Source organism: Wyeomyia smithii, chromosome 3 (assembly GCF_029784165.1).
Source record: "Wyeomyia smithii strain HCP4-BCI-WySm-NY-G18 chromosome 3, ASM2978416v1, whole genome shotgun sequence".
Classification (NCBI taxonomy): domain Eukaryota; kingdom Metazoa; phylum Arthropoda; class Insecta; order Diptera; family Culicidae; genus Wyeomyia; species Wyeomyia smithii.
This window is the reverse complement of record NC_073696.1, coordinates 39,720,729-39,748,316: the sequence shown is the minus strand read 5'-3', so window position 1 is coordinate 39,748,316 and position 27,588 is coordinate 39,720,729. Positions and strand designations below refer to the sequence as shown.

The 27,588-nt window shown below is 37.1% G+C and overlaps 4 protein-coding genes across 9 annotated transcripts in view; 3 read left to right on the top strand and 1 right to left on the bottom strand.

Annotated features, from left to right (window-relative positions):
• Positions 1-7,516, top strand: LOC129727538 (pancreatic lipase-related protein 2-like). Its single transcript, XM_055685459.1, has 5 exons — positions 1-528; positions 597-860; positions 5,414-5,599; positions 6,552-6,792; positions 6,886-7,516. Exons 1-5 carry the CDS (start codon positions 210-212, stop codon positions 6,944-6,946), a joined length of 1,071 nt encoding a protein of 356 aa, XP_055541434.1. The 5' UTR covers positions 1-209; the 3' UTR covers positions 6,947-7,516.
• Positions 7,517-16,242: 8,726 nt separating this feature from the next.
• On the top strand, positions 16,243-19,609 carry LOC129727535 (pancreatic lipase-related protein 2-like). 2 transcript variants are annotated; one of them, XM_055685452.1, is made up of 5 exons: positions 16,243-16,515; positions 17,249-17,339; positions 18,102-18,401; positions 18,457-18,888; positions 18,952-19,609. In XM_055685452.1, exons 2-5 carry the CDS (start codon positions 17,288-17,290, stop codon positions 19,596-19,598), a joined length of 1,431 nt encoding a protein of 476 aa, XP_055541427.1. In that variant the 5' UTR covers positions 16,243-16,515; positions 17,249-17,287; the 3' UTR covers positions 19,599-19,609. The 2 variants fall into 2 exon arrangements, with proteins under 2 accessions (XP_055541427.1, XP_055541424.1); XM_055685449.1 differs by having other exon boundaries at positions 16,243-17,178.
• Positions 19,610-20,227: 618 nt separating this feature from the next.
• On the top strand, positions 20,228-22,914 carry LOC129727537 (lipase member H-like). Of its 4 annotated transcripts, none has more exons than XM_055685458.1 (4): positions 20,228-20,488; positions 21,667-21,844; positions 21,901-22,091; positions 22,157-22,914. In XM_055685458.1, exons 1-4 carry the CDS (start codon positions 20,428-20,430, stop codon positions 22,792-22,794), a joined length of 1,068 nt encoding a protein of 355 aa, XP_055541433.1. In that variant the 5' UTR covers positions 20,228-20,427; the 3' UTR covers positions 22,795-22,914. The 4 variants fall into 4 exon arrangements, with proteins under 4 accessions (XP_055541433.1, XP_055541432.1, XP_055541431.1 ...); XM_055685457.1 differs by having other exon boundaries at positions 20,232-21,578; XM_055685456.1 differs by having other exon boundaries at positions 20,406-20,488; positions 21,664-21,844.
• LOC129727533 (annulin-like) overlaps positions 22,797-27,588 on the bottom strand; it is a 32,764-nt gene continuing 27,972 nt past the window's right edge. For both annotated transcript variants that reach the window (XM_055685447.1, XM_055685448.1), the window contains exons 2-6: positions 24,870-25,385; positions 24,425-24,808; positions 23,721-24,370; positions 23,226-23,660; positions 22,797-23,165 (exon numbers count right to left, since the gene is read on the bottom strand). In XM_055685447.1, coding sequence (XP_055541422.1) covers positions 22,953-23,165; positions 23,226-23,660; positions 23,721-24,370; positions 24,425-24,808; positions 24,870-25,385 — 2,198 coding nt within the window. In that variant the 3' untranslated portion in view covers positions 22,797-22,952. The remainder of the gene's footprint in view (positions 23,166-23,225; positions 23,661-23,720; positions 24,371-24,424; positions 24,809-24,869; positions 25,386-27,588) is intronic.

Sequence of the window (27,588 nt, the reverse complement as noted above, 5' to 3'; positions counted from 1 at the left end):
TAGGTTTTCGATGCGCAATGGCGCGCGCTTCGGCTCGGCTTAATCAGGTTGGTTAAAAATGTAATCCGAAAGTGAGCTATTGGACTACCCAAAATGTGCTACTGAACAAAAGGAAAGTGAAATTGTGAAGACGGTGAGGGTGAAAACGATTATTAGAGTACAATTACTGAGGCGGTTGACATTGATGTGATAAACTGTATGAATAACCAATGAGACTGTGCTTTACGGTGACAATGCGTAGCAATCGAACAACTCCAGTCATTTGTATCATCCTAGCTATCCTTAACAAAGTTAGTGGACGAGAGTTCAGGATAGGGCCATGCAATGTGCAGTATCTCGAACCGTGTACCACGGACACCATAAAATTCTACTTGTTCACCAGTGATAGCCCAGAGGCTGCGCCAATTCTATTAGATAATATTGACCCGAAAGTTCCTGACCATATAAATCTCAGCAACAGAAACAAACTGATCGTGCATGGTTACGCCGGAGGCGTAGATTATAATGTTACTAAAATAATTCGAAACGGTTAGTCTCGTAGTTACCTGAATCAGACAATCTTTCTATGTTCAACGGGATGAATGCTTCTATTACAGCCTATCTGAAGCAGCCCAATACAAACATTTTCGTCGTTGATTGGAGTAAGTTGTCCAACGCACCCTGCTATCCAACGGCGGCCTTCAATACCAAGCAAGCTGGCGAGTGTACAGCAACGTTCCTTATCGGCCTCAAGGCCAATCATCCGAAGTTCAGCTGCCGGGACCTGCATGCTATTGGGTTCAGTCTTGGTGCCCATGTGCTCAGTTTTACCAGCAATGCATTGGAGCAGGCGATTGGAATTAAATTCAAACGCATCACAGGTTCAGTATGACTTCTTTGAAACAAAAAAAAATATTCAAACCGGCATCGGCTTTACTAGTCGCAAGATGTGTATTTCTCCGTTTTTTAACCTCACAACACCCCCAGTCGGTCGCTGTTATATGCCTGCAACGGCTAAACTTTTCTTTTGAAGAGTTGCAAAATTTGTAGCTTGGAGTGCTGTAGGAAATAATGTTACACCAGTACCAGCATCCAGCTCGGTACAGCGTCATCGAATCCAACTCGATACAGTCATGTGAATCGTGTAGAAAAAAAGGCTATCGGCTTCTGATGTCTAATTACGTGATAGGCGTTATAATTCGATCAACGATTACTTCCCAGTGTAATGGGAATGGAAACGGTGTCGTAATAAACCTAGCGATTATCCTAATTCTAAAATTGAAAGCTTCTGAAGATCATGTTATGGGAGCAATTGCAGCTTGTAATTGAAAATGTTTTGAAGCTTTTGTACATTTGAAAAATTTGACTGCCTTAGATTATCGAGTTTTATTCACGAATAGATGAGTTGAATTTTTTTCTTCAGTGGCCACACGCTTATTTTCCGAAGCAATGCTCATTGCTCATTGCGACGATGGATTATTTTCGTTTACCATATTGAGTGACAGAGCAGTGGAATGAATATCAATGGCTCCTAAAATGATAATTAGAAAAGTTTTGGTGATTATCAATCCAAGTAGGTAGTGAAAGTGTTAAGGGGGAACCCTACTCTGGAAAGTGGAAAACAATGAATTTTAGTGATTTTTTTTTTAGATGTTTAGAGTGAAGAACTATTCATTAAGGTATTTTTGAAGATGTGTTTTGCATGTCGTGGATGCAAATATAGTGAGTTATATGCTGTTGGCAGCTGGGAACGCGAATGCTCTCTCTTAATTAGTAACTGACCAGTGGTAAGTTTTCTCGCATCTGCTGAACTGATTTGGCAGAATTTTTTTTTAGCATGTAAAACTTAATTATCTTGTTACATAGCCGTTTTTGAAAAATCCAAAAATTGCCATTATATTAATTTTTTTATGAAAAATCACTATTTAAAAAATCATAAAAAATTGAAAAATTCAGATATCGAAAAATGGCTATTTAATAAGTTAGATAATCCATTCTTACACGCTAAAACAAATTTTAGCCAAATTGGTTCAGTTGATGCTAAGAAAAGTTTACCACTAGTTGCAAAAACCTGGTTTCGAGACAAACGCTGCCAACAGCGTAATACTCCCAATATTTGCATCCACGACATGTCAAATACATGAAACATCACTTCAACTAGAGCGTTTTCATGCCAACTGATCTAAAAATATGCAAAAATTTAATCGACCATTGTTCATTTGAATTAAATTTTGCACACAAATTTGATTCAGGGGCTGTCCACATTCCACGTGATTAGAAGATAAAAATTTTAACTAAAGAAACCAAAATAACTCCGAAATCAGCTGGAAACACTCAAAAGCAACTACGAAAAATGTAAGTGTTTGTTTTTCAAGTTTTGCTGAAAATTGTTCTGTTTTTTTCTTCAACATTTTTAGTAAAATGATGTTGGAAAAACAGAACAATTTTAATTTAACTAAAGCGCTTCTAAAAGTAAGAAAATCCAGGAATAAAAACAATCAAAAATGCACCCTGAAATAACTGGAAGCATTTTAAAACTAATGAACACAGGAAACAGCGAAAAGCCACAACAGAAATTAGTTCCGGATTGAAAAAAAAAAAAACATTCTAAGCAGCAGAGAAAAAAACATTAAGATGTGACAACTTAAAATTTGGGATTTTTTTCTACAGCTGCCAAAAAAGGTGGATAAACTTGAAGAAAAACTGATTTATTTTTCATGAAGATACATTCATTCCCGGCCTCTCATCAAAGCTTTCTTATGATTCCGAAACAAGAGTATTGTACGGCCTTCAAGTCCGCTTTTCGCATCTCTTGATTCTACCGATCAACTGTACTGTTATTTTTGCACCGAAGGAACTCAAAATCCCAAAGGAATCTTTGATTGGACGATACTGACGTGGATACCTTGGGTTGTGTATTTGGGGTTCAAATGGAGTCGAGTGGTTGTTCAGGAACGTTTGTTTTTTTTTTTTTGACGTAATGTGATGATAGTTTATCTGGCCAAAACACATACTTCCCATCGGTATAGTGTTCTGGAAGAAATGGAATCATAATTCTGTTCAAACATTCGTACTGGTATACATTTTGATAGATAGCCAAACCACCAGGCTTTAACCATGATTTGACAAAAAGGAGAAAGTTCTTTTCTGTCCACTACCTTCCTGGCGGATAATAGTTTAGGTATGTGGGCAACCATACATAATAGAAACCGGAAGATTTTTGCTTTCAAAAAAGTTTACCGTAAACTTTTTGCCAGAATTGTTGTGCAATTCATAGCGTATTGTACAATTAACGTGTGGAATGCTTCTTGTTTGGACGCCATTTTGAACTGAACTGAGCATGCATTAACAATACCAAAAATACTGGCATATAAAGGAAAGATGTAGCTTTCATATACATAATATCATTTCTCTATGAGCGTTTTTGTTGTGTAAAAGAGCCCCAGATAAATTCCAGATTTTTAGTTGTGACCCGTTTGTATCTAATAACTCAATAAAAGCAACTATACACCAGAATAAATACCAAACTCAAAAAAAAAATTATTAAATTCAATTTAGAATGCAAAAAAAAAAAACTTTCGTAGATGTGGCTTGAAACATCTGAAAATACTTCGAAAGGCTTGAAGGAATAAAAAAGAATGAATTCCGAACTCAGCTCAAAATAGTTGCGGAACGTCTCTGAAGGCTAGAAAAATCCAACAATGAAACCAATGGTTTAAAACGTTTCAATGAGACAGAAAGAGTCAAAATAAAATATTATTAAAACTTGGATAAAAGGGCTGAAAAATGCTTCTTAGATTCAAAAGAAACATAGGAAAATAAAATTGAAAATTTGGTCTATAATACATAAAAAAAACTCTGAAAAACGGACGAAGCAGAGTAGGTATTACCAAATTACCATATTGATTATACAAAATGAACTTAAATATGGTATGATAGCCAAAAAGAAAATGATTAAAATTTTACCTAAAAGGTCAAAGCAAATATTTAGCTAAAAGTGGTCCCATACTCGGAAGGAACTGATTCCAAATTCAACTCCCCGCTTAGTTGAAAGTGCCTCAAAGAGTTACAACAAAGTTCATAACCAATAATTTCAAGTTATCCTAGAAAAAAAAAACTAAAAATGCCTCTACTAACAGTAGGAAAACAAAAAAAGGAATATATCCAATTTTATCTGAAATTCTTGAGACGAACTCAACATGTTTGCAGAACCTTTCCAAAGAACGAAAAGGTCACGAATAAAATGATTCCAAATTTAACCAAAAGATGTCAATGACTCTAAATTTAAAATATCTGTAGAATTTTTATTATGAGTCAATGTATTTTTTGGCAGATTCCCATTTTTCCGAAAGAATTATACGTCTACGTGAACATTATCATTATCCCATCTCCCCTCCCGTGTAAAAGCGTGGCGTTTTTTAGAAAGACAAAATTATTATCTGAAAAATGTTTTGTAATCATCAATATCTTTTCTACATAGCTCCTCAAAAACGTGTCTTGATGGATAAAAATAACCAGTAACACAAAATGACATCTTTTGCCCATAGACACATCTCTGCGAAGTGCGATGAAAAATGCTCGATGAACTAATTCTAATAATTCGTGATATTTCTCAAAGTTACACTGAATCAATCTTCATTCACTCGAAGCTATATACTTTAACTCTAAGGAATTCTCCTTTATAGCAATAAAAAATCAATGAAATGTGAACTGTGTGAACTACTCTTGACCAGTTCTATCAGCTTCAGTAAACCCACCCTATAGCTCTCTTCCACAATCAGCACTATGAAGCCGATAGTAAAACAAAAATTATGCGAAAGTGATCAGAGGCTAATTTGCATCTGTACTGAGTTTAATAACTGTACAATTTTCTGTTCACCACCAACGGATTACGCACCTTCTACAGAAGCTCAAATGTCACTCACATTGACACCATTTTATCTGATTGTACCGCAAACTAGTTATGGTAGCGTATACTTATAATTAAACACTGAATAATAAGTGTGTTCGTGCATTGCATTATAGTCGATCACTAACATTTTTATTTAAAGTTTCACCAAAAAAAAAACAAACCACTCAAGAATGATTGACCTAAAGTTAAGTTTTTACCAGTTCTAATGAAAAAACTGGTAAACAGCTCGAAGCAGTTGTAATCATGTCACGAATCACCTATTCACGAAGCAGCATCCTTAAATATTCTCTAGCGGTTTTTGAGCCAATACTTAGGTGACTACCGGTTTGGCGTCATCCTGTAAGCAAAGCACGCCACAGTGGTTAATGTCAAGTTCAAGACCAAAATTTACCACTCTATATGATGGTTGACCTTTTTTTGTTTCTGTGACGTATGTTCTATAGAATTGAAATTTATAAAAACGCTTCTACGAGTGCAATAAGTGCTCTTGTACACTAAATGACTTCAACCCTCTAATTACAGGTCTTGATCCAGCGTTGCCGTTCTTCGCCACAGCGCCCACGCAGTGGAAGCTAGACTTAAGTGATGCTGATTTTGTGGATGTCATACACACAAATGCGGGCGTTTATGGAAAAATCGAAACCTGCGGTCACGTGGATTTCTACGTTAACGGTGGGCACAAGCAGCCCATGTGCAAAGGGGATGATAGTAAGTATGCGAACACTGCAATTGAAATATATTCGCAGTTAAATGTAAATAATAATGTAGAGTTTTTATCTCTCAGTAGAGTTTCTTATCTCACTCTTCGTTATAAGTATCCAGCAAATGATAGATAGTCGCAATGGTTTGATTGCAATAGAAGCCAAAAGTCGTACTATAATGTTCGATAGCGTAAATCGATAAAAAATGTTTTTGATAATGATCGTAATGAAAGCTCGTTCTGAATTGAGAACGAGCTCATGCGGAACGCCTCTATAATAGGTGTTAAAACTAATATTTTTCCATAGCAAACAAAATAGAAATCAATATTATATTTTAATTACATCCAATAAAATTAACCTCTCAACACGGCAATTAGAACTAAAACAAGTTTTGGAAATCTTCTAATAATAGTCTGTATCGACCTTTTATAGAACGGACTAAAAGGTAGAAATTTAAAACATGACTAGGTTGAATCAGGCTTAATTTTTTTACTACGCGATTAGTTTTTATTATAAACTAGTGTTTTTGTACATGGTTTCTTTATCGATTTTTTTTATGAGAACGTATCAATTGTAAAAATCCGATCCAAAAACCTTCAAGAACGGTAAGAAGTGCGATGTACGATGGATTTTCATTGCCTGTCCAGCAACAGTTAAACGTTTTTCAACCATCCATCAAGATTGTAACTCCAATTATCTGACCCGTTGCTCATAGCTGTCAAGAAGCAGAACGTAATTTGAACGTCTTTTTAACAAGAAATAAAATCAGTAACTTGTAATGACTGTTAGTTCGAGATCGCAATAACGATTTAAACTTTATGATCCGTACAACCTTCACGATCTTGGCTACTAAGCATGCTAACAAATTTTCTTTCTATTTTTTTTTTTTTTCATCGAACGCTGCCGCTTCGTCTTACTTATCGGGTGGGGTGCTCGCTTGCTCGCTGCATTGACTACAGATGAACCCCTTTGCAGTCACACGATGGCACCTATCTACTTTGCCGAATCGATCTCCAGTAAGACTGGCTTCTGGGCTACGAGATGTACCAATTACTTCACTTACTTTTTCGGCCTGTGCCGGTACAAAGTTGAACATCTACAGGTCCAACACCAACCGCCAACTAGTCAGGAAGGGAGCATCAGCGAAAACAGTTTGGACGATAACTATCGAATATTGATGGGCGAGAGCTGCTCGACTACGTGAGTAGAATTCATCAAATTATGTTAACTGTGTTTTGGTTGAGGACTACAATGTATTTACGCGTCAATTTTTGGTTTACTCTTTCTAAACAGCGCGGAAGGAGTGTACTTTATTTCAACCGGCATGAAGTCACCGTTTGCTATGGGATACTGAGAAAACAAGGCTGAACCGAGGTTCAACGTCTCTAATTGCTTCCTCATCTGATCGATTCTTGGCGTTCCACCATACACAAAATATAATAACTGCGTTCCACCATACACAAAGATAATAACTGCAAAATTGGTGAGCAGTTCAAAAACGGTAGTTGAGACAACTAATCGATTCAAGTGACTGCGGAAACCAGAAATGCGGAAAAAATGCACAGCAGCAGCATCGATGATGAGCTTGACCACAGCAAACCCACTGCCGCATGAGAACCGTAATGAATTTAAATGTCAAGCACCAAGTGTTGAAACATAGACAGTAAGGAAAAAATATAAACAATTGATGTACAGATCAAAATTCTATCTTAGGTCACAAGTCATATACGTAACATACTTCAATCGATGAGACACTGAAATATGTGGTAATTAATCTGAACAAACACTTTATGTTCATTTATTTAAGGAAAAATCTTAATTAGAGCAGCACGCATTTGAATAAATTAAAAGCATCAATCATGTTATATATATCTTAGAGAGAGCTGTTTAATACGGATTTTTGAATCGAGTAACTCGAATACCTTCTTGCATAACTTTTAAAATAGGTTAAAGTATCATATTAAACACATCGCACCAAATTAAAAGTTAAAATATTTTAAAATTTAAATATGTTATAATAATAAATAGTTGATACCGAAATAAAAAAAAAATCCTCAATCTATCGACAACGGATAAGGGGCTACTTATTCATTCATTTATTTATTTTTTTCGAAAAATAAAAGTGGACTATATACATTTATAACTATCCTACAAGTAGGCTTGGTATTTTCCTCAATATGTGAAAAGAGCAGAGTGGATATTTACCCTTTACTTCTTGCCCAGCACTTTTCCCTTCTACTTTGCGCTGTGTTTCTGCTGCTCGCAGAAAAACAAACTTGCTGCTTACACCACAGCTGAGCGTTACAAGAGTGGTGAGTGGGTAAATCACTCTGGTGATAATACACAGAAGTACGCCACGGTGTACACTGCTGAGATAAATTCGATAACATTCGAAGAACAAACATGCGTGACGAGCGGCTGGATTTATTATTTTTTTCGAGATGCAAAGCAAACAACGCAATATACTTTCCTGACTAGATTTTCCCCTCATTTGATATTTACCTAAGAGACACACAGTAAAAGCACTGCAGTGAGCTCTGTTGTTTGTTTATTGAGCGTATTGTCCTCTTGTGTGAAAAAGATCACACCGGTTTTTTATCTCTCTGGAGAGATATTTCATATTCCAGTGCGGTGTTTATTGCGTGCTCCCCAGATACACATGATTGGCTGATTTTTTCAGACAAGTGCGCAGTTCTTTTTGCAGTGAAAGATAATCTCCTACACAAGTAAAACATGGAAATCTGCAAAAAAAGTGTATTGGCTTATAATAAAAAATTCTACTGGTTGGTAACTGAGTCGTCGTTGTCAACTATATTTGAGATAAATTTGGAATGATTTCTTTCTGGCCTCTTCGTTTTCAGGAACATTTTTTAGACATGCTGAGCACATGAACCTGTCAAGAATATCAGGTAAAATAAAAAATATTACCTTTTCCTGTAGCAAACATATTTCTGACTGTTTTAAGCTAATTCAAAAACATTTTCCATAATAAACTTTGTTTTAACTCTTCAAAACACTTTCAGCACAATTCGGAATCCGTTTTGTCTTTAGTAACATATATCTACTTCTAGTAAATTTAGAAACAATTTCTGCGTTATCCTTTTCTTTCATTAGGAGGAGTTCTTCAATCATTAGACTGAATTTCGAACATTTTCTTTTTGGCCTTTTCCTCTCGTTAGAATTACTTTATCAATTTGAACCAAGTTTGGAATTATTTTCTTTTTTTTTTCGGTAAATTTCAGGAGCATTCCCAAGCATGTTTAGTTACTAGTTTTCTATAACTTTTGATAATTTTTCTATCTTTTCTGTCAAAAAAGAACGTCTTAAACCATTGCTGACTTTTTCTAGCAATCATGTTATTTTCTGATCTTTTATTCTTCTGTTCTAGTCTGTTGGAGGTAGGGTGGTCGGTATTACCGACTTTTCGAAAAACCGGTATTTCGGTATTCATAAAAATAAAAACCGGTAAAACCGGTAAAAAACCGGTATTTTTTTTTTTCGGATTAATACAAACCAGAGGTGACTCGTGGTCTTTAAACCTACTTTTTCAACTACAAAATTCTTAAAATCATAGTTTGGGGAAGTAATGATGATTGTCCGCGAAAAAAAACGCATGTCATTCTCTCTGTACTAGGTATTTAAAATAAAACTGAAAAATAATTAAAGATATAAGGTGTCGAACGTCTCCGGTAGTGGTTGTCTTTGGCCGGTTTTCTGCCGCAGTCTTATGTAAAAACCTGCCGAAGTAAGCCACTGCCGAAGAATAAAATTTGGATTCGAAATTTATTTTTTGCTTAGCGTTTCAGGTTGCATCTATGTATGGACGTGTCGCTGCATGATTATGTTTTTGCATTTATGAGTACCTATGATTCATTACGATCCAGATTGTTTTGTAAGATTAGGACCTCTGCGACCATCATTGTTTTGATCTCTTGTGGTATACGATCCAGATACAACACTGGATAACAGTGTTTGAAGAACTCCAATGAATGAATCTAGTGATATGATTGCGAAGAACATAATTTTGAAACTAATGTTATAACAAAAAAATTAATCCACCTAGCGGTCAGACCCAGCCTTTCTCATTCAAACTTTTATTTGTAAAAATAGATTCACATTAACGCTTCAGTCCAATAAATGTATATTCACTCTTTAGGTTCTAAAATATTGATGTTGTAATCTAAACATATAAAAATGTAGTCTGTCAGTCTGTTTGATCCATATAGGCTCGAAAACTACCGAACCGATCGACGTGAAAATTTTTATGTAGGGGTTTTTGGTGCCGATAAAGGTGCCTATGATAGTTTGAGACCCCTCCCTCTTCTGGAAAGGAGGGGTTCAATACAAATGAAACATACATTTCTGCACAACTCAAGAACAAACCAAGCAAATGAAACCGAATTTAGCATGTGGATGTTTTAAATATGTCCATAATGGTTCGACGCCCCTCCCTCTTATGGAAGCACATGTTTCTGCACAAATTTCTGCACATCTCGCGAACTAATCAACTGAATGGAACCATATTTGGCAGGTGAATGTTTTTAGTGGTAACAAATATGTTCCATAATCGACCTCAGGCAACATTTTGGTTGTAAGATGGCAACTTCCGGTTTCTGGAAAACAGCCAAAAATGGACTGTTTCCACCCAATATAATAATATCCGGATAAAGAAAGATACACAGGAGCTAAATTCGACCACAGATACAATTTTGAATTCTAAGATGGCGACTTCCGGTTTCGGAAAAAACAACGGCAAACGACCAAATACCACACGCAAAACTTTTCCTTATTACTTTAGAAGCAATAGCGCAAAATTTCTTTTTGGGTAACAAACCTATTACTTTAAAGGCAATTAAATTCTTCCCCAGTCAAGTAACAACACATACTGACATAAATTTAGCACGTGTTACGGGAGTACGACTATCTAATAATGGTCGTTTCAACCACATGCAAGATTTTTTCTGTCGAAAACTGCTTACTTTCCATCTCAAGCAAAAAAAAAATCACACACCGTCGCATATGTTGCGCATGTTACAAGTTTCTTCAATCTCCAATTCATCCGGTGTGCGTGTATTAGTTCGCATACGGAGTAGAGAAAAAATATGACAAGAGCTGCCAAGCAGCATTTTCTCCGTCATAGAGTATGCAAACGTTGATGATTTCAAAGACTTGAAATGCGTCTTTAAATGACATCACGATCTGTAAACTGCGTTAGAGAAAAACAAAAACATTTGCTTTCCTGCTTTTAGATATCTTTAAAACACATACTCATTGGTTCATGGAAACTCATTTGCACCTGTTTGAAAATACAATACTCGAGCCTATCCAGACAATATTCGCAACTTCGGCAACTCTGGTCAGACAGTATTACATATTTCCATTTCATGTAAACACTGAGGGACGAAACGAAAGTGTTTCTAATTAGACATTTGAGGTTGACGGGTGAGATTCCCATTATGTGTGGATGAAGGGAAGCAAAAATGAATCTGATCGTTGCATCAATACAAATGCAGCGAGTGAAGTCTTGCTAACACATGCATTGCGGTGGGTGCTTGGCTGTATGTTCTCCTCCAGAAACACATACAAGCGTGTGGCCGTCATAATTTTTATTACTTTTTGTTTGTTACTATTTGTGTATAATGCGCAGTCATAAGACACAATAAGTAATAAAAAATTGCCCTAAAGTAATAAAATGTTCCCCGTTTGCGTTGGGTGCACCCAATATGGGTATTTTCGGAAACGTAATGATGCACTGGAACCACAAATCGACTTCAGACACCATTATGTATTGTAGGATGGCAACTTGTGGTTTCTGGAAAACAGCCAAAAATGGCCGATTTCCGTCTAACATGAGTATCTCCGGATCTATAATGATACACAGCAGCTGAAATCGACCACAGACCCCATTTTGGATTCTAGGTTGGCGACTTCCGGTTCCTGGGAAACAGCGGAAAATGATCGAATTACACCCAACATGGGTGTTTCTTCAACCAGAATGACGCTCAGAGGCCAGAAATAATTTTAAATACCATTTGAAATCCAAGATGGCGACTTACGGTTTGTGAAAAACAGCCTAAAATAACCAAATACCATCCAATATGAGTATCTCTGGAACTAGAATGATGCAATGAGCTAACAATTGACCTCAGGCACCATTTTGAATTGCTAAATGGCAACTTTTAGGAAACAGTCGAAAATGACCGAATAATACTCAATATTAATATTTCCGTAATCGAGATGATGCATAGAAACCAAACATTGACCCTGGACACCATTTTGAATTTAAAGACGACCACTTTTAGTTTCGGGAAAACAACCGAAGTAACTAAATACCTCCCAATATTGGTTTTTCCGGTGTCAGATTGATGCCACAAAATCCGCTGGAAATGACCGAATATGAATATATTCAGAATTAAGGCGATGTACAGGAGCCAAAAGTCGAGGATGTTGTCATTTCGATAAAACCAATCATCTCAAACAATTTGTTATTTGACTTTGATCATATCCTATGGCCGATTCATCGTGCCTTTGAAAACGTCGCAAGGAATCAATGAATTTGGAACGTTCAAATAGTACGATACCACATTTAAATTATGTTGATGCCACATATATCGCTCAAAGCAGGTATAGTTTTAAATAGTCTTTGAATTTCTTCTCTTTCCATAACCTTTGAGCAACATATCAAATTGTTATGAAGTTTGTTATTTGTAAGATCGAGAGATGACTCGTTCATATGACACTAGTTATGTTCAAATAAGTCATGTAATCTTTGAGATAATAGACTTCCGTTGTTTTATTAACAATTTAATACATAACGGTTGCTTAAGTTCAATTATAATCAAATGAAATGGGAACGTATAGGGCAGCCAAACTTTGAAACCACGTGTTCAATCATAATTCATCAGTTAACCCTTAGCCTGATAATCTGATAATAATATTGATAATATTGATCAAATCGGTTGTGTAGTTTCTGAGATAATGAAGTTTCGTGATTTTCACATTTCGACACATTACAGACGAAGTTACAGTCCGATTATAGTTAAATTCAATAGGGTGTTATGAGACAGCTAGACCTCTCATTTGACTTTAATTTAGTGAAAATCGGTTCAGCCATCTCTGAGAAAAGTGAGTGAGTCCAAGTAGTCTTCGGAATATGTTCCTTTTCATAGCTGGATTTCACATTTACATTTTTTTTTTACATTTTGATACATAACCTCCAAACTAACAATCCGATTACAATAAAATTTAATAAGGTCTTACGGGACAACAAGACCTTTCAATTGCAATTAATTTCATGAAAATCGGTCCAGCCATCTCTGAGAAAAGTGAGTGAGAATAAAAATCTGCACATACACACACACACACACACACATACACACACACATACAGAAAATACTCAGCTCGTCGAGCTGAGTCGAGTGATATATGTCATTCGGCCCTTTGGAGCACTCTTATACTTTCGGTTTTGCAAGTGATTGCTATACCTTTCTAGGAGAAAGGCAAAACATGCAGATTCTTACTTAATTTTTTTTCTCATTGCAAAACTTAGTTTCAAATTAGTGAATAACTTTAAAATTCATAGAATAACAATATTTCAAACTGTTGAGTAGAGTATATAAATAAAGTAAAAAAAAGGAATCACGATCAGACCAGAATTTACTTTTTACGAATCCGAATGAATAGAAGATAAATACTTCTTTATTCTGTTCGATTAAATTCCGTTCGATTAAACAGATCGTTCAAATTATTTATTATTATAATTATTTTATTAACTTAAGCTCCTGATGGAGAAACGAAAAATGTGGCATATGAACAAGTTTGTAACTGAAATAGAAATAAATGTTTGAAATGAGAGGTTGGTAAAACATATATGAAAATATAGAAAATTATGGAAAACTTTTACACGAGTGAGGCCGGGTACATTCAGCTAGTTGCTAATAAAAGACCGCTGCGGTACGGGCGACGAAGGTTTGAACTAATCAAATTTCACTTTTCACTTCATTCTACTGCTCCTTGAGAGCAGTAATTTTTAGGATGAAATTCTTTATTGGTTGATTATTTCATCCTGTAAACACTTTATATCAACAAAAAATGAATTCCTAATCCAAATTTATATTTATTTATTGTTTTTTAAGTTTTACTTTCAAGTAGCACAAATAATGAATTTTCGCTGTGATTACTGCCTCAAACTATGATTTTCATAATTAGTAGTTGAACTGGCAGGTTCAAAACTCACGCGTTGCCACTGTGAGTATAAGAGTGTAAAAAGACTAGCTGTTCTACTTAAAAAAAATATTTTGCTTTATTGATATGAAGTTTTTTGACATATTATCGATACAAACAAACACATCGTCTGAATCCGAGCAGAACAAACAAAAAGATAACAAAAATTGATAAATAGTTAAGGGTAAATTACTATTTAATGTTGCTTTTGTATAAATGTATTAATTATACATATACATCGCCATGTGATTTGTAAAGCCTGCCTAAGTGAGTAGCATTCATTAGCCTAACAATGATTTATGAATATTGTGACAAGTTTTTTTTTTTTCAATTTAAAGAAAAATACCGAAAAAACCGGTTTTTTCGCCTCTCTAATACCGGTGTTTCGGTATTGAAAAAATATCGGTTTTACCGGTTTTTGTTTTACCGGTAAATTTTGTTTTCATGCTTTTTAAGCTACGTTAAGAGCAACATTTGAATTTTTAATTTGAATTTTTCCTCTTTTAGTACGTTTCTCAGCCCTTTCTGAATAAATTTTGATGCGAGTCTATTTATTTACGTCTTTTCTGGTCAAGGTGGTTTTACAAACAAACGTTTTTCAACTTTTTCTTGTAAAAAATTCTCCACGTGGACAAATAAAGGGAGAGGTGGATTTGGTCAATGTTCACGAATGTCTCCTGGAAGGGACGGGGGGGATCTAAAATGTCGATTTTTGTGTCCACGTGAAATGTGGACGGCCAATAATTCTAAAAAATAAATTATCCATCCATCATTATAACATTTCACGTATCGAGTCTCATTTTTGATATGTTTGATGTTTTTTACATTTTTGACATTCTTGTTTTAAATTTATTATCTTTGATTTTTTAATTTTCTAAAGGGATTTGGGAGGGTTGTGATAAGATAATAAGAACTTTGAGAGTATTGAAGAGAGAGGCAGATTGAGATAGAGCAATCAAAGTCAATACCTTTGTTGTAGCAGTACGGGACTAGAAAAATTAAGGTTTGACACGCTTACTTCACTCGCTCTCAATACAGGTTACGTTGTAGTAGGGATATAAGTGCGAGTTAATATTGAAAAGAGAGAGAATCTGAGAGAAGTGTTATCCTGCGATACCACTCACTGTGCAACGCACAGCACGTTGCGAAGTTCAGACAATGGTCGATTCGAGAACAATATTCGAATTGTTGTTTATCGCGTGACATACACTGAAAGTTCGAATTTCGTTTAGCGATAGAACTCAGAAGTTTCATGTTCTCAAAAAAAAACATGCAAACTTCCAGCTCATTCATGCAGCAGCTTCTTTCCTAGAACCAGGTATAATTACGAAATTCCATTTCCACAGACAGATCGACATTCGCCGCAACCTTGCCATGCATAGTCTGAAATAGTATATTTTCCCAACATTCCTTCACTGGAATAGAGTGCTGATACTAGACACCCATGTTTCCCATGTAAACCAATGACGGGCGCTTGGCTTGTTTTACTTTTTTTAGTAACTATAAGTGACAGGGAACAGGCAAAAATTCTAAAAATTAGAAAAGGACAGGTAGAAACATTGCAAAAGAGAATTTCTACGCTCCGGTTTTTCAGAAAGTTATGACTATGTAGAATTTCTTTAAGGCAAGTCTTGATTCCGGGTGGTCTTTATTTTCTCCGCACGTTCCGGGACATATGGATTACAAGTAAAGAGACTGTAGGATAAAGCCACGCCACTGCACTATTCTAATAGGGTATACCTTTCAAAACAATCTGAAATTGCAAAATTAATTTTAGTTCAGTGCAATTCCATAAAACACGTGCAACCATTTTAATCGACCATTTTTAATAGTAAAAAAATCTGATTATTGCAAGTCACGTACATCATTTTCTCATTCAAAGTTCAGTACAGTTTAGTGGAATATTATGGAATTTTCTATCATAAGCGATGGAAGCAATTCGGTTCGACATAAATTTCAGCACTTTTTTCTAACTGTGTGGTCTGCTTAGATATTTCTATGGACATAGATTTCGTAGAAACAATTCAGATTTTTAAAAGTGAATTTTTTTAAACATATGATTTTTAATAATATTTTTGTATTTTCTTCATCTTAATTTTTTTCTCTTGCTGTGTGAATTTTTCTGAAAGTACAAAATTATTGTCTCCAACTTTTCAAAATAATTATCTATAATTTTGGTCATTCCGACCAAACAAACCGTTCTGGCTTTAAGATTGATTGAAATCATCAATACCGAAAAAAATATTCTGATAGCACAGAATGACATCTTCAGCCCATAGGAGCATCTGTGCAAAGTTGCAGTCAAATAAAATATGGCATAAAAAAATAGTGCATATTGAATATTGTATCACTAAACGCACCACTTTCACTGTACACTAGCGCTCACACAACTACCTTTGCGCGGACGCGAGGCTGAATGAAGCTGATAGTGCGGACCTCTTCACTAGTAGCCTGCCGCGTAGCAGTAGGTACTGTTATTGATTGAAATCAGATTTGTTGATATCCGTCCAGCTGGTTTGCGTAACTAGTGTTTGTGCAGTTTGTGACAACATGCCACTAAGGTAGGGCACGATTTGAATACCTAAATAAACCGCATAGGCACATTCGAAATAAATCAGTAGTGCATCGCATCGCGAATCTAGCTCTGGGTCAATGCAGTATGCAACTATCCGAGATTATGACGGAAGCGGAAACCGGAAGGTACTAGGCAAGCAAACAAACTTACTGATATAGTTCGAAAGTGGTTTACAATTTAAAGAGTGGTTAACGTTTTGCTGAAGGCAAAAATTCGCCAAACTTTTTGAATCAATCTCAAGGTGAAGTGTGAACGAGTGTCGAATATGAAATATATGTTCATTCAAACAACTGTCGTCGAAGAACGTTCGGTATGTTCCCCGGTGTGGGACTGTGCATCGTTTTCAGATAAGGATTTGTGTGTCTCGATATACGTGCATGCGTCGCGCCAGTACAGTTACCGGCAATGTGACTGGAATAATTGGAGCTAAGTATTCGAAATTCAGTAAATCGATTGGTCGGGGTGGTCAGATACGCCTTGGAGCGCTTTTAAATGTGGCCCCCTCGGAAGGGAAAGCAGCTGAATCGTAGTGGCGGATCTCAAAACAAAGCCATCGGCCGTTTGGCAAAGAAGAAAGTACCCGTAGTTAGTTAAAATTTTCACGACCGCTACACCTGGCTGGACGATTGTTTGTCGCCATGTCAATTGAAGTGACCAACATGGCTCAGTTTAGTTGACGCGGTTCTAAGCTTGGCAGCACACCTGGCCACACCGTATGGGGGATGTGCCATCAATTAACACGAACGAATTAGTGCAAGTGTCATGGTTTAGCGAACAATGTGCGTACAGTGAGTAGAAGTGCGGACAATTACTAAATATAATCTTTTGTAAACTGGTCTTAATTTATCTGTTGAATAGGCGTTGATTTATGTGTTGAAATAGGTATTTGGATATAAAATGGATTCTAGGCATTGTACGAATCTGCAAACAAGACTGATAATTCTAACAGGTAAGTTGAAAGTTAATTAACATTACAAGCAAGAAGCGCTCCAAATGAGTAAATGAAAAGTTAATGGGCATTATACGGATTAACTTACCAGATGATATGCGTTAATGTATCATTATTGCATCAGTTTCTGAAACAAAAAGCAGTTATAATTACTCGGACTTAATATGATTTAAAAAATCAAATTGAAATTGAACCCTAATGAATAACTTTAGCATCGTATATCGATTCATGACGGGACACTTTTTTCAACACATCACTGCTCCTAGAAGTTTTACTTATTTTTTACCTTTGATGTACAATAGCTGTAAACAGAGGATTGCGAATGAACCGATACGTTCGTCATTGATTCCCGCTGGGCTCTGATAGAAATTGAGACTGAAGCAAGTTTCAGATGTCTTTAATAACCAAGTAAACTTTAAAAAAAAAAAAAAAAAAAACCAAGTAAACTTCTTGCTAAAATACAAAGTGTGATTCCAACAAATGCCAAAATGGATCATTGTATTTGAAACCCGTTCAACTCCTACTAGATTTAGAAGGTTAGATGTTTCAACCTATTTGTTGAACAAATTTTGGAATCTACGCATCTTTATGTGAAATTTAAAACCAATGAACGTTTTACTCTGCATTTTAAAGAAATGTTCAATGTATGAGAATTTCAATATTTATTTTTCAAACAAACGTTACCGCGTTCTGAATGCAAGCCTACATTTAGGCGAAAAGAATCTGTGCTGACATGTGCTTATTATTTTTTCTATTCTTCAGTATCTCTTCTTCTGGCGGGTGCTACAAACGCCATCCCAGTTATAAGCCGCGAGTCACGCAGTAGCTTCACTATCGGCTCCTGCACCTGGGTAATCGACCGACCATGCCCGGATGACGATGTAAAGTTCTACCTATATACGCGGTCCAACCCCGAAGACCGTCAGTATGTACACATCGACGAAAGCTTGGAAAAGTCAAATCTCAGCACTTCGTACTTCAATCCGTCGCTGCAGACAAAAATCATCATTCATGGTTATAATGCGGACATGTTTCTTGCGCCCTTAATCAACATGAAACAAGGTACGCATTTCTGCGTTATGATAAATGTTATTGCAACTTATGAATTGTGTTTCAGAATACCTTGATCGCGGTAGCTACAATCTGTTTTATGTCGACTGGAGTTTGTTGGGCCCTGGTCCGTGCTATCCATCTGCAGTACACAACACCCGCCACGTGGGAACCTGCATTGCGCAGATGGTGCAGCGGTTGTTGGATTCGGGAACGAATAACATTCATCTTGTTGGGTTCTCACTGGGCGCTCAGGTGACAAACTATGTGGCCGTCAAACTTCGACCATTCAAACTCAAACGAATAAGTGGTCTAGATCCGGCTATGCCTCTATTCATCACGGCCGACGCAGATGATAAACTTGACCCCTCGGATGCGGACTTCGTTGATGTGATACATACGAATGCTTTAGTTCAGGGAAAAATAGAGCGATGTGGGCATGTCGACTTCTACATGAACGGAGGCATTATTCAACCGGGTTGTTGGGCAATTGGACAAAGTAAGCTTTCTATGATTTATTTTCATATTATTATTTCTCTCACAAAAATATATATTTTTTTAGACCCTATGGCATGCAGTCATCATAGAGCTCCAGACTATTTTGCGGAATCAATTCGTAGCCTTTCCGGCTTCTGGGGTTGGAAGTGCAATAGTTATATCTATTATCTATTAGGATTCTGTCCCCACAACAACTACCAGGTGATGGCCGGTGAAGATTGCATCGCTGGAACGGAGGGAATGTACATGGTGACAACGAATTCCGATTCTCCGTTTGCCATCGGCAGGTGGACCGATACTGTTGGTCTGCAGAAAAAAGACCAAGTGCTCAATAAGTTTGGTCTTAATCGGGATCCGTTCATAAGCGACATAGACCAGTGGGGCAAATTGGATAGTAATTTCAACAACGTGGAACATTTCCCAACCCCGTATTCCCAGGATCCGAACAATGCCAACGGTGAAGATTGGCCTTATTTCAATCACATCGGCACCAATAAGCTGACCAAAGACTACATTAAGAAAATTTTAGAACAGGATAAAAATCGGTACGACGATTCGGGGGCGGCAACGAAACAAGCTTCAACGCCAAGTATCATAAGTAATGATGTTGACCAGAATAAAAATGGCCTGAACGACCTGAGGAGGCGCCTTCAACTGAAGGAAGCTAGTATTTCGGAACATTACACGTTACCAATATTTAACACACAATAAAACAGTCCGGGAATTGTGTTCACAAAAAGCCGCCAGTTAAAATATATGGATGACATCAAACTGCATGCAGACATTTTTTATGTTTCACTTATTATTATACTTTACCCGATAGCGTTATGGATGCACCCGAAAAAAATGCACTAACTGTCAACCATTATCAGGATTAATGGCTTTGCTAAGTTGTTGCACTGATAGATTTCGTTTACGAAAAAAAACAGGTTTTTACACAAATGAATGACAGTGGAAATTTTTTAATTGTACCCTACTACCTCAACGGGCTTCGATCACGTAATAGTATTTCGATACAGGCACAAATTGGTATATGTTAAAATAATTCTAAACACAGCTAATTTCCGGAAGCCAGGAACCCGTTTCAAATCATTCTCGATAACGCTGATGTGACTGTTTTACTGAATGGAATTGGCATGCTCGAAAAGCGTCTGTGAAGTGTTACGCGTAATGATTGAAACATGTTGGCGAATATTAGAGGGGTTCAAATTCAAATTCAGAATTATACATAGATTTTCAATTGGCACTTTATTGATTAATTTTTCGCTTATAATTTTGAATCGAAAATTGACTTTCAACTTCATACATTCACCCTTTATTCAACCCTGCTCAGTGTAATAGAAACCAGTTTCTTGTTACAGGTTTTCGAAAAATACACAATCATATGATTAATGTACCTGAGTCGCTAGTTGAAACAGTGATAACAATGCTAGTGATTGTTTCTCCTATGTATGGCTTTAAAACCTTATACAAGCAGGGGAAAATGCCTCAGTTAATTTGCAATTATTGAAACATAAGCATCGCAAACATAATTTTAACTATGGAGAAACTTAGTCGTTACGGTGGAATATTACTTCTCACATCACTATCGGTGTTCTCAGGTGGGTGCAGTTAATACAAGTGACCAGATTGTAAACCACATATTTTCACTTTTTATCATAAATTTCCTCGATTTACTTGGTTTGTGGTTACATCCATTCAGGGTAAATGAACAAACGATTATCTCCGAATAAGTTTGTATAATACTTTCTAGAAAGTATTACAAATTGCTGAAATAGTAGGACTAACGGAAAATCAGTTAGAGGAATCAAGAGTCAAAATATTTATATATCCAAAAAATAAGAATAATGGGTTTATCAAAAAATAATGTTTGAAAAAAGCACTGTCTAGTCGCTAATAGCCAAAAATTTCAAACTGTGGTAAAATGTAAAATTCATGTGTAACCGTAATTTTTTACTTTGTAATTAAAAATACGTGAAAATTTATCTAAAGCGTTTCGAATTGATGAGTAGCTAGCGGTAAGACAATTCGTAGATTTCTTCTTTTAATCGGTTGCTATTAGCGCAATTCATTCTTTTGCTCTTACCACTCAAACGAAAATTCCAATATTCCAGCTGCGGAAGCAAATAAACATCAAAGCTCTAAACAATTGTCGTTATAAATATTAGCAACAATCCCAGCATTACTATCACTGTCTTCAAAATCGTTAATCTCAGCATAAGCTTTCATTGCAAAGCACAAGCACACGCGCAAAAATAATAACACTAACGGCTGGAGCGTGACCTGTTATGAGCTTCTAACTGCCCCAAACACCAATTAGAATCTGGAAGATTTATATGACACAGCAGCGTACGCTAGGCCAATACAAAAAAACTATTCACAAACCAAACGCACGCTCTGTGCTGTATCATCGACTAGCAAAATAATAATAACAGCGAACGCGGCGGACAGAGCGTGATTTTAATAGTCGCAATTTGAACTTCAATTGGAACATTAGTTGGGGCTTTCCGTGGGACGACCTCCAATTAGAAGGTTACCTCTCTTAACCAAAATTCAGTTATCTGGAATTAAATTAGTATGATCGGTACCGTTAGCAGTGAACCAGTGAATTCTGTGGATGCAAAACTGCCATGATTGACTTCCTGATCACACTTGCATGTCAACATTTGCTGCTGAAAAACGTTTTCAACTGTGAGGAATAAATCGCACCGCTAGTGTCAAGTCAGACTGAAAAAGCATTAAGAAAAACTTATTCGGGTTTCCTTCTTTCTCCCAGCAGTGAAGTGTGATATGGAGCAGATGAGAAGCATAGATCCGAACTATGGTGTCACCTGGATGTTCCTGCCGGATGACAAGGGAACACCTCACATCGTTGATTTAACGACGCCTAATGACACTTCGGTAGAACGGGCAGGAAACACCTGCAATGACGATGTTACGTTTTACTTCCACCGACAGTGAGTAGTGTGCTTCTTTTTTGTGTAATTAATCAAACATCATACGTACGTTTTAGGCAAACCAAGAATAACCCAAAAGCTTTTAAGTTTATTAATGACCCCGCGGCTCCATTAAGAATCGATCCATCATACAATCCCAGTTTGCCGACAAAGTTTGTTATTCACGGTTGGCGTAATTCTATCAGCAGTCCTGTTTGTCAAACGATTAAAGACGCGTATCTACAACGACAGGATATGAACCTTTTTGGTATAATTTTTCAGAAGTTTTGTTACGAAAGTGAATGTGAAATTTAGGTAAATCTCTTTCCGCAGTGGTTGACTGGAGTCCGTTGGCGCAAGACACCTTTTACTTCAAATCGGCTGCTGCTACTCGAGATGTAGGTCGGCACGTTGGTGCATTTATAGATCGGATGGTTGTAGAGCAGCTAACCAACCTGGACTCGGTACATATAATAGGACATAGCTTAGGAGCTCATACGTCCGGATTCGCCGGAAGTTTTGTTCGCTCTGGTAGAGTAGCCCGAGTAACCGGCCTCGATCCAGCCCTTCCTGGATTTCACGATCAGCAGCCGGACAAACTACTCGACCCCAGTGATGCTCGATTTGTTGATGTTATCCATACGTGTGCGGGAATGCTAGGGCATGATAAAAACCTTGGACATGTTGATTTTTGGCCAAATGGTGGACGAGCTAACCAACCGGGATGTGGCGGCATGAACGATTTTACGGGCGCTTGTAGTCACGGAAGATCATACGAGTATTACGTGGAGTCTGTTTACACAAGAAATGCATTCTTAGCCTACCCTTGCAGAGATATGAATGATTTTAACAGAAACAACTGCCGTACTGAAGCAGTGCCAATGGGCGATGGAGTGCCAATAGAAGCCCGAGGCACTCACTTTTTAGAAACTAATGCACCGCCCAGATTTGCTAGAGGATTACACAGGTGATATTTTTGAAAAAAGAATTCAATATTTTTATTCAGACGAATAAATGAAATTGTTAACATTATTATTTCTAAAAACAAACGCAGAACGAATAAAACTTAAGCCTAATTTTGGTTATATTCAATCATGAACACTAAGGCTTTTTTTTTCTTAGTAATACATTAGTCCATCACATCTGTTCGGGCAATTATTTCATTTGTAGTACTGTTCATCAGTATATCCTCCGGTCGTGGCTTAATTTCATAGGCAAGAAAACCATCAACGTCATCTAGCTCCTTAGAGGTGAATTTTACAGCGATTGTGGCGCGACCCACGAATTCCGGTGTTAAACTAAACGTATTGCTAATAGTTTCATCAACGGCCACTTCCGAGTGCTAAAAATCAAAATTGTTTGAAAATATTTCCACAGTGCTTCCCTCTTTCTTCTAAGTTACCTTGAAAATCAGTGGTTTCTCGATAGCGGATCCTTCCACGTGGAAAATTCCCTTCCGAAGTGCAATTGGCAGTGGATTCAGTAACGAAATCGTCACTTCTACGGGGTTATGTGAAACCGCTTCATCCGATAACTTGATTTTGATATCGGGTTTTCGAACACGAAAATCGTCCTGAGCGAAAAATTCATACTCGGTGTCCTCGACAGTTGCCAAACAGGAGATATTGAATGCCGCTTGATCACGCAGCTTTCCGTAATACTCATCGAACGTTACATCCATTAGAATGGAATCTTCGGAGCTTGGATCGAGAACAACACTAAACGGTTCCACCTTCACCATTTCACGATATTTTCCTGTGTAAAGTACGGTGTCAACATTGAGGGAGCCATTAACTGTATGTGTCCGTTCCGATGAGCGGTTTTTAATTTGAAGAATCTTGAATCGATAAAAAATTTAAATTAAGAAGGTTACTCTTTAAATTAATTTCCAACATACCACTGAAAACGATTCACCAATTTTGATGTCATCCCGAAGCTCGAAGTTGAAGTAAATTTCATTGAAATCCTCATTCAAATAATACCTGCTAAAAGCACTGTTCGCTTGCTTCAGTGCCTTCAACATGGTATCTCTCTCTTCCTGAGATTTTTCGGCAAATTTGTAGCTGCTCGTGATGTCCTCCCGTTCCCACTTTCCAACGGCTTTCGTGCTAATAAAGTGACCAATCCCTAACACGTCCTTGCGGAGCAGTTTTAAAGGATGCGCCGGACCTGTATAACGCCAAAACACTTTATCCGCATTTACTTCAGCAAACAAAAAGTTGTTATCATAAGGTTTCGCAACTTCTCCAAGCTTTACAGCTAAAACGGATGCCGGTCCACAGTGGAACATCCCATCGGACATTTCCTGGGGAGTTGCATCGATCGCCTGCCAGCCGCCATAGTCTCCATCCGAACTCACTCCCAGGTCAGGCCGTTTCATCCAAACTTCGTTCCATACGTGATAGTTCCAGATCGAGTCCGAATTCAACTCCTCCATAACTTTGCCGTTTTCATCGACAAAGTAGTCAACGGTTAGAGAACTTTGCGTGTCATGAGCACATGAATAGGTTGTTACCACACGCGAAGGAATTCCGATAGCTCTCGCAACTGCAGAAATAATAATTGAATTCATTTGTTTCGTGTTATTTTGAACCTACTCACTAGTTGAAACAACCCCTGAAAATACCCAACATTGTCCGAACTTTACCGGTTTTCGCTTCTTATAAAACTGCTGCATTATTTCCACTGATCCAACCCACTTCGTTGGGGCTGTTCCACCGGAAAAATCAACACCCCAGTTGCCGAGCAGAACACCGTCATCATCTGGTGAATTTACGGCCGCGGATATTGCTCTACTTACGCGTATAGGATCACCCCGATGGGTAGCAGATACTTTGCCGACTTTGGAAATTAACAGTAGCGAACATTCGAGAATGTGCCTTTCGAACTGACCAAACTTCCAAACCGATGGTCGTAAACGATTGTAGGAACCTCTCCAGATGAGCGTCGTATCATTTTTAACACATTCATCGCGAAGGGCCTTGTCTGCAGCGAAATTTAAATTACCAATGAAGACTGTAATTGATAACAAATTAACTCAACATACCGTCTAAATAAACCTGATCATCCTCACACCATGGATTGAAGAGTAAGTAGAACGGTAGAAGCAGTGAATAACTTTTGCCGTATCCTTCGGCCAAAAGTTTCGTATCGATATCCAACTTCCACTTGGTAACCGGTGCAGTAGCGGCTGCTTTAACTAAAATCTCCAGCACATCACCGCTCACGAAGTCGATCGCGGCTCCCCATTCCAGCGGATTCTCGATCATGTGAAGATACTGTTGCAATGCCACACCCACTAGTGTGCCGTGTCCGTGTGTTGGCCGTTCCTCGTCGCCTACACTGAAAATCAGACTCATAGCATCACGGCTCCGATCGAACGGTCGATCGCACATCAATCGAAGACGAAACAGCTGACCTCTTCGAACTACTAGCCTGGCTGGTAATCCACCGCCACTATCTCGGTTCATCAGCTCGAACCGTTTCGTGTGATGTAGTTTGCCATTTTCTTCGATACACAAATCTACCGCTTTCACGGTGAGGACATCAGCTGAAGGGGAGTCTGTATAGAAAGGATAGACATAGTTAGTCGGAAGATAGTGATGAATCAAATACGCAGTTCATCTTAGCTAAAAGGGTAACAATAAGTAAAAAATCTGACTACGGCTTTCTCTGAGGCGAACTACGAGACGTCTGTAACAAAAATATGACTTGTTTACCGTGGTTTAATTCAAGGTCGCTGCACCAGATGAAGTGCATGAGCCCCGATACGTATTTTTAGACAAAACCACGCACTCTCCAAAGCATTTATAAAATGTTCGCTACAGTTCGAAACTAATCGAATGTTTGTTGTTTCGAACACAAGCTTATTTGTTTTTCGAGAGCGAAAAACATGAATCGATAATAAATCGAAACTAACGTTTAAGACGCGAACTGGAATTATCGAATGGACCATCGTGCAAAAGAAAAAACACAGAGGAAACAAGATCTTACACAAATACAAATTTTTAAGAAAAATGGTTCGATATTCAGTCATACTGAATAAACTATCAGAAGTCGGAATAAATACTAAACAACTATTTCAGAGAAAGTGAGATATACAGTCGGCCAAGTTAAAGAATATAGAACCGATCAGCAATGTAAATAATTAGCTCATGATTGATGGTAGCAAACACAATAACCATTATTGATTCATAGATAAAAGTCATTACAAAACGGATGCTCTCACGTTAGGCGATCTACAGGTGCTGCCAATCAACTTTGTTTGATTGATGACAATACAATAATTAATTATCTCAAAAAGCTGATCGCTGGTGTGGATTAGCCGCGCTTTGCTTTTTATTTTTATTCATGTGATGAAACATTTCTTTGAAATATTTAAACAAAACCACAATCCATCACATCAAATGACATTCTCAGCATCCTGTGGGATAGGTTGAGATTCTGTGAATTCAATTGAACAAATTATTACATGAAATATATTTTCATTGACAATACGATTTTTTTATTTCAAGGAGAAGGCTGAATGTTTTAGTTTATCTCTTGGTACCCTAGTTCACATCTGCTGTCGTAATGAATAGTTTGCTATTTTGCTTTTAAGCTCTTGTGGAGGTGATTTAGTTGTCTTTGACAAGTGTTGGACTAACATTCGGCAATCTGATAACTAAAGAAACTAAAGATTGCATGATGCAAAACATAACATAACTTTTATCGTTCATAACAGTTAAATTAAACAATCAATCATCATAATATATTGATTTTTTTGAACGAGAAGCGGTCGGCGTGCGACCAAACCGAGCCAAGCGCCAAAAACATTATTTCGAGTAATCATTAAATCGATCGATTAAAGTTTAACCACCTCGTATGTTTCCTGCAGGCTGCTGCAGAGAGACTTTGTTATAATACCATTGTAAACTGTTCAAATGATTTTGTTTTTTCATGAAAGATAGATTATCAATTTTTCATCCACTGGTGAAAAAACTCAGTTAAAAAAAAATGGCGCTTGGTTCGGTCTGGTCGCACGCCGACCAAGTTACTTAAGCTTTTCTTGATAAGTCGGGTGAAAAGTAATACAAACAAAGATGCTATAACTAAATACTCGTGTCATTTCAAATCCATGCAAATAGCACGAATAGTATTGCTACTGAGTATGATTTCATCGTACGAATGGAGCTATAAAATTTATAGTCACGTTAGAATAATAAAAATAGCTGTTCAACCTATTACTTGGGGAATAATCTGTTTTTAATCCGATAAAACTGTTCAAAAAACATTCAATATGAATATAGGTAATAGGTAAAATGCAATAATTAGCAGAACGTAGTCTTAGCCAATTTAACCATCAAACACTGAAATTGGTGTTTTGCTCTACCGGAGTTGCTCGAATGTTTCAGGGTAAGTGTACTAATAGTGGTGCATTTAGTCATCACAATTCAAGACAGTTTAAATAAGGCAAAATCAACCAAAATACCTGACATGAAAAATGCAGACATTTTGCTGAAAATTTTACTGACCATTACAGACAAAATTAAAGACAAAAAACTGAGTTTAAGGAGGAGTGTACCACAAAAAAACTCTATTTTGTCGTGTCCAATATACAGATAGCAAAACGCAGTATCCAGCAACTTTTTTTCTTCTAAAATTTTCCACAACTTCGCTGAAGAAGCAATCTGGTATATTGAAAATTATAAAAATATTTATTTTATCTAACTGTTAGGTGCATTGATCGAAAAACCGAAAACGCCAAAAGTAAGCCCTTGTTCTAT

What these genes read in the sequence shown, in the direction of transcription:
- LOC129727538 (XM_055685459.1), top strand. Translation starts at nt 210, where the DNA reads ATGAGACTGTGCTTTACGGTGACAATGCGTAGCAATCGAACAACTCCA. An exon ending in TACTAAAATAATTCGAAACG is followed by an intron (nt 529 to 596) that starts GTTAGTCTCGTA and finishes CTTCTATTACAG; the next exon opens with CCTATCTGAAGCAGCCCAAT. An exon ending in CATGTGCAAAGGGGATGATA is followed by an intron (nt 5,600 to 6,551) that starts GTAAGTATGCGA and finishes CATTGACTACAG; the next exon opens with ATGAACCCCTTTGCAGTCAC.
- LOC129727535 (XM_055685452.1), top strand. Translation starts at nt 17,288, where the DNA reads ATGGATTCTAGGCATTGTACGAATCTGCAAACAAGACTGATAATTCTA. An exon ending in AAGACTGATAATTCTAACAG is followed by an intron (nt 17,340 to 18,101) that starts GTAAGTTGAAAG and finishes TCTATTCTTCAG; the next exon opens with TATCTCTTCTTCTGGCGGGT. An exon ending in CTTAATCAACATGAAACAAG is followed by an intron (nt 18,402 to 18,456) that starts GTACGCATTTCT and finishes ATTGTGTTTCAG; the next exon opens with AATACCTTGATCGCGGTAGC.
- LOC129727537 (XM_055685456.1), top strand. Translation starts at nt 20,428, where the DNA reads ATGGAGAAACTTAGTCGTTACGGTGGAATATTACTTCTCACATCACTA. An exon ending in ATCACTATCGGTGTTCTCAG is followed by an intron (nt 20,489 to 21,663) that starts GTGGGTGCAGTT and finishes TCTTTCTCCCAG; the next exon opens with CAGTGAAGTGTGATATGGAG. An exon ending in ACGTTTTACTTCCACCGACA is followed by an intron (nt 21,845 to 21,900) that starts GTGAGTAGTGTG and finishes CGTACGTTTTAG; the next exon opens with GCAAACCAAGAATAACCCAA.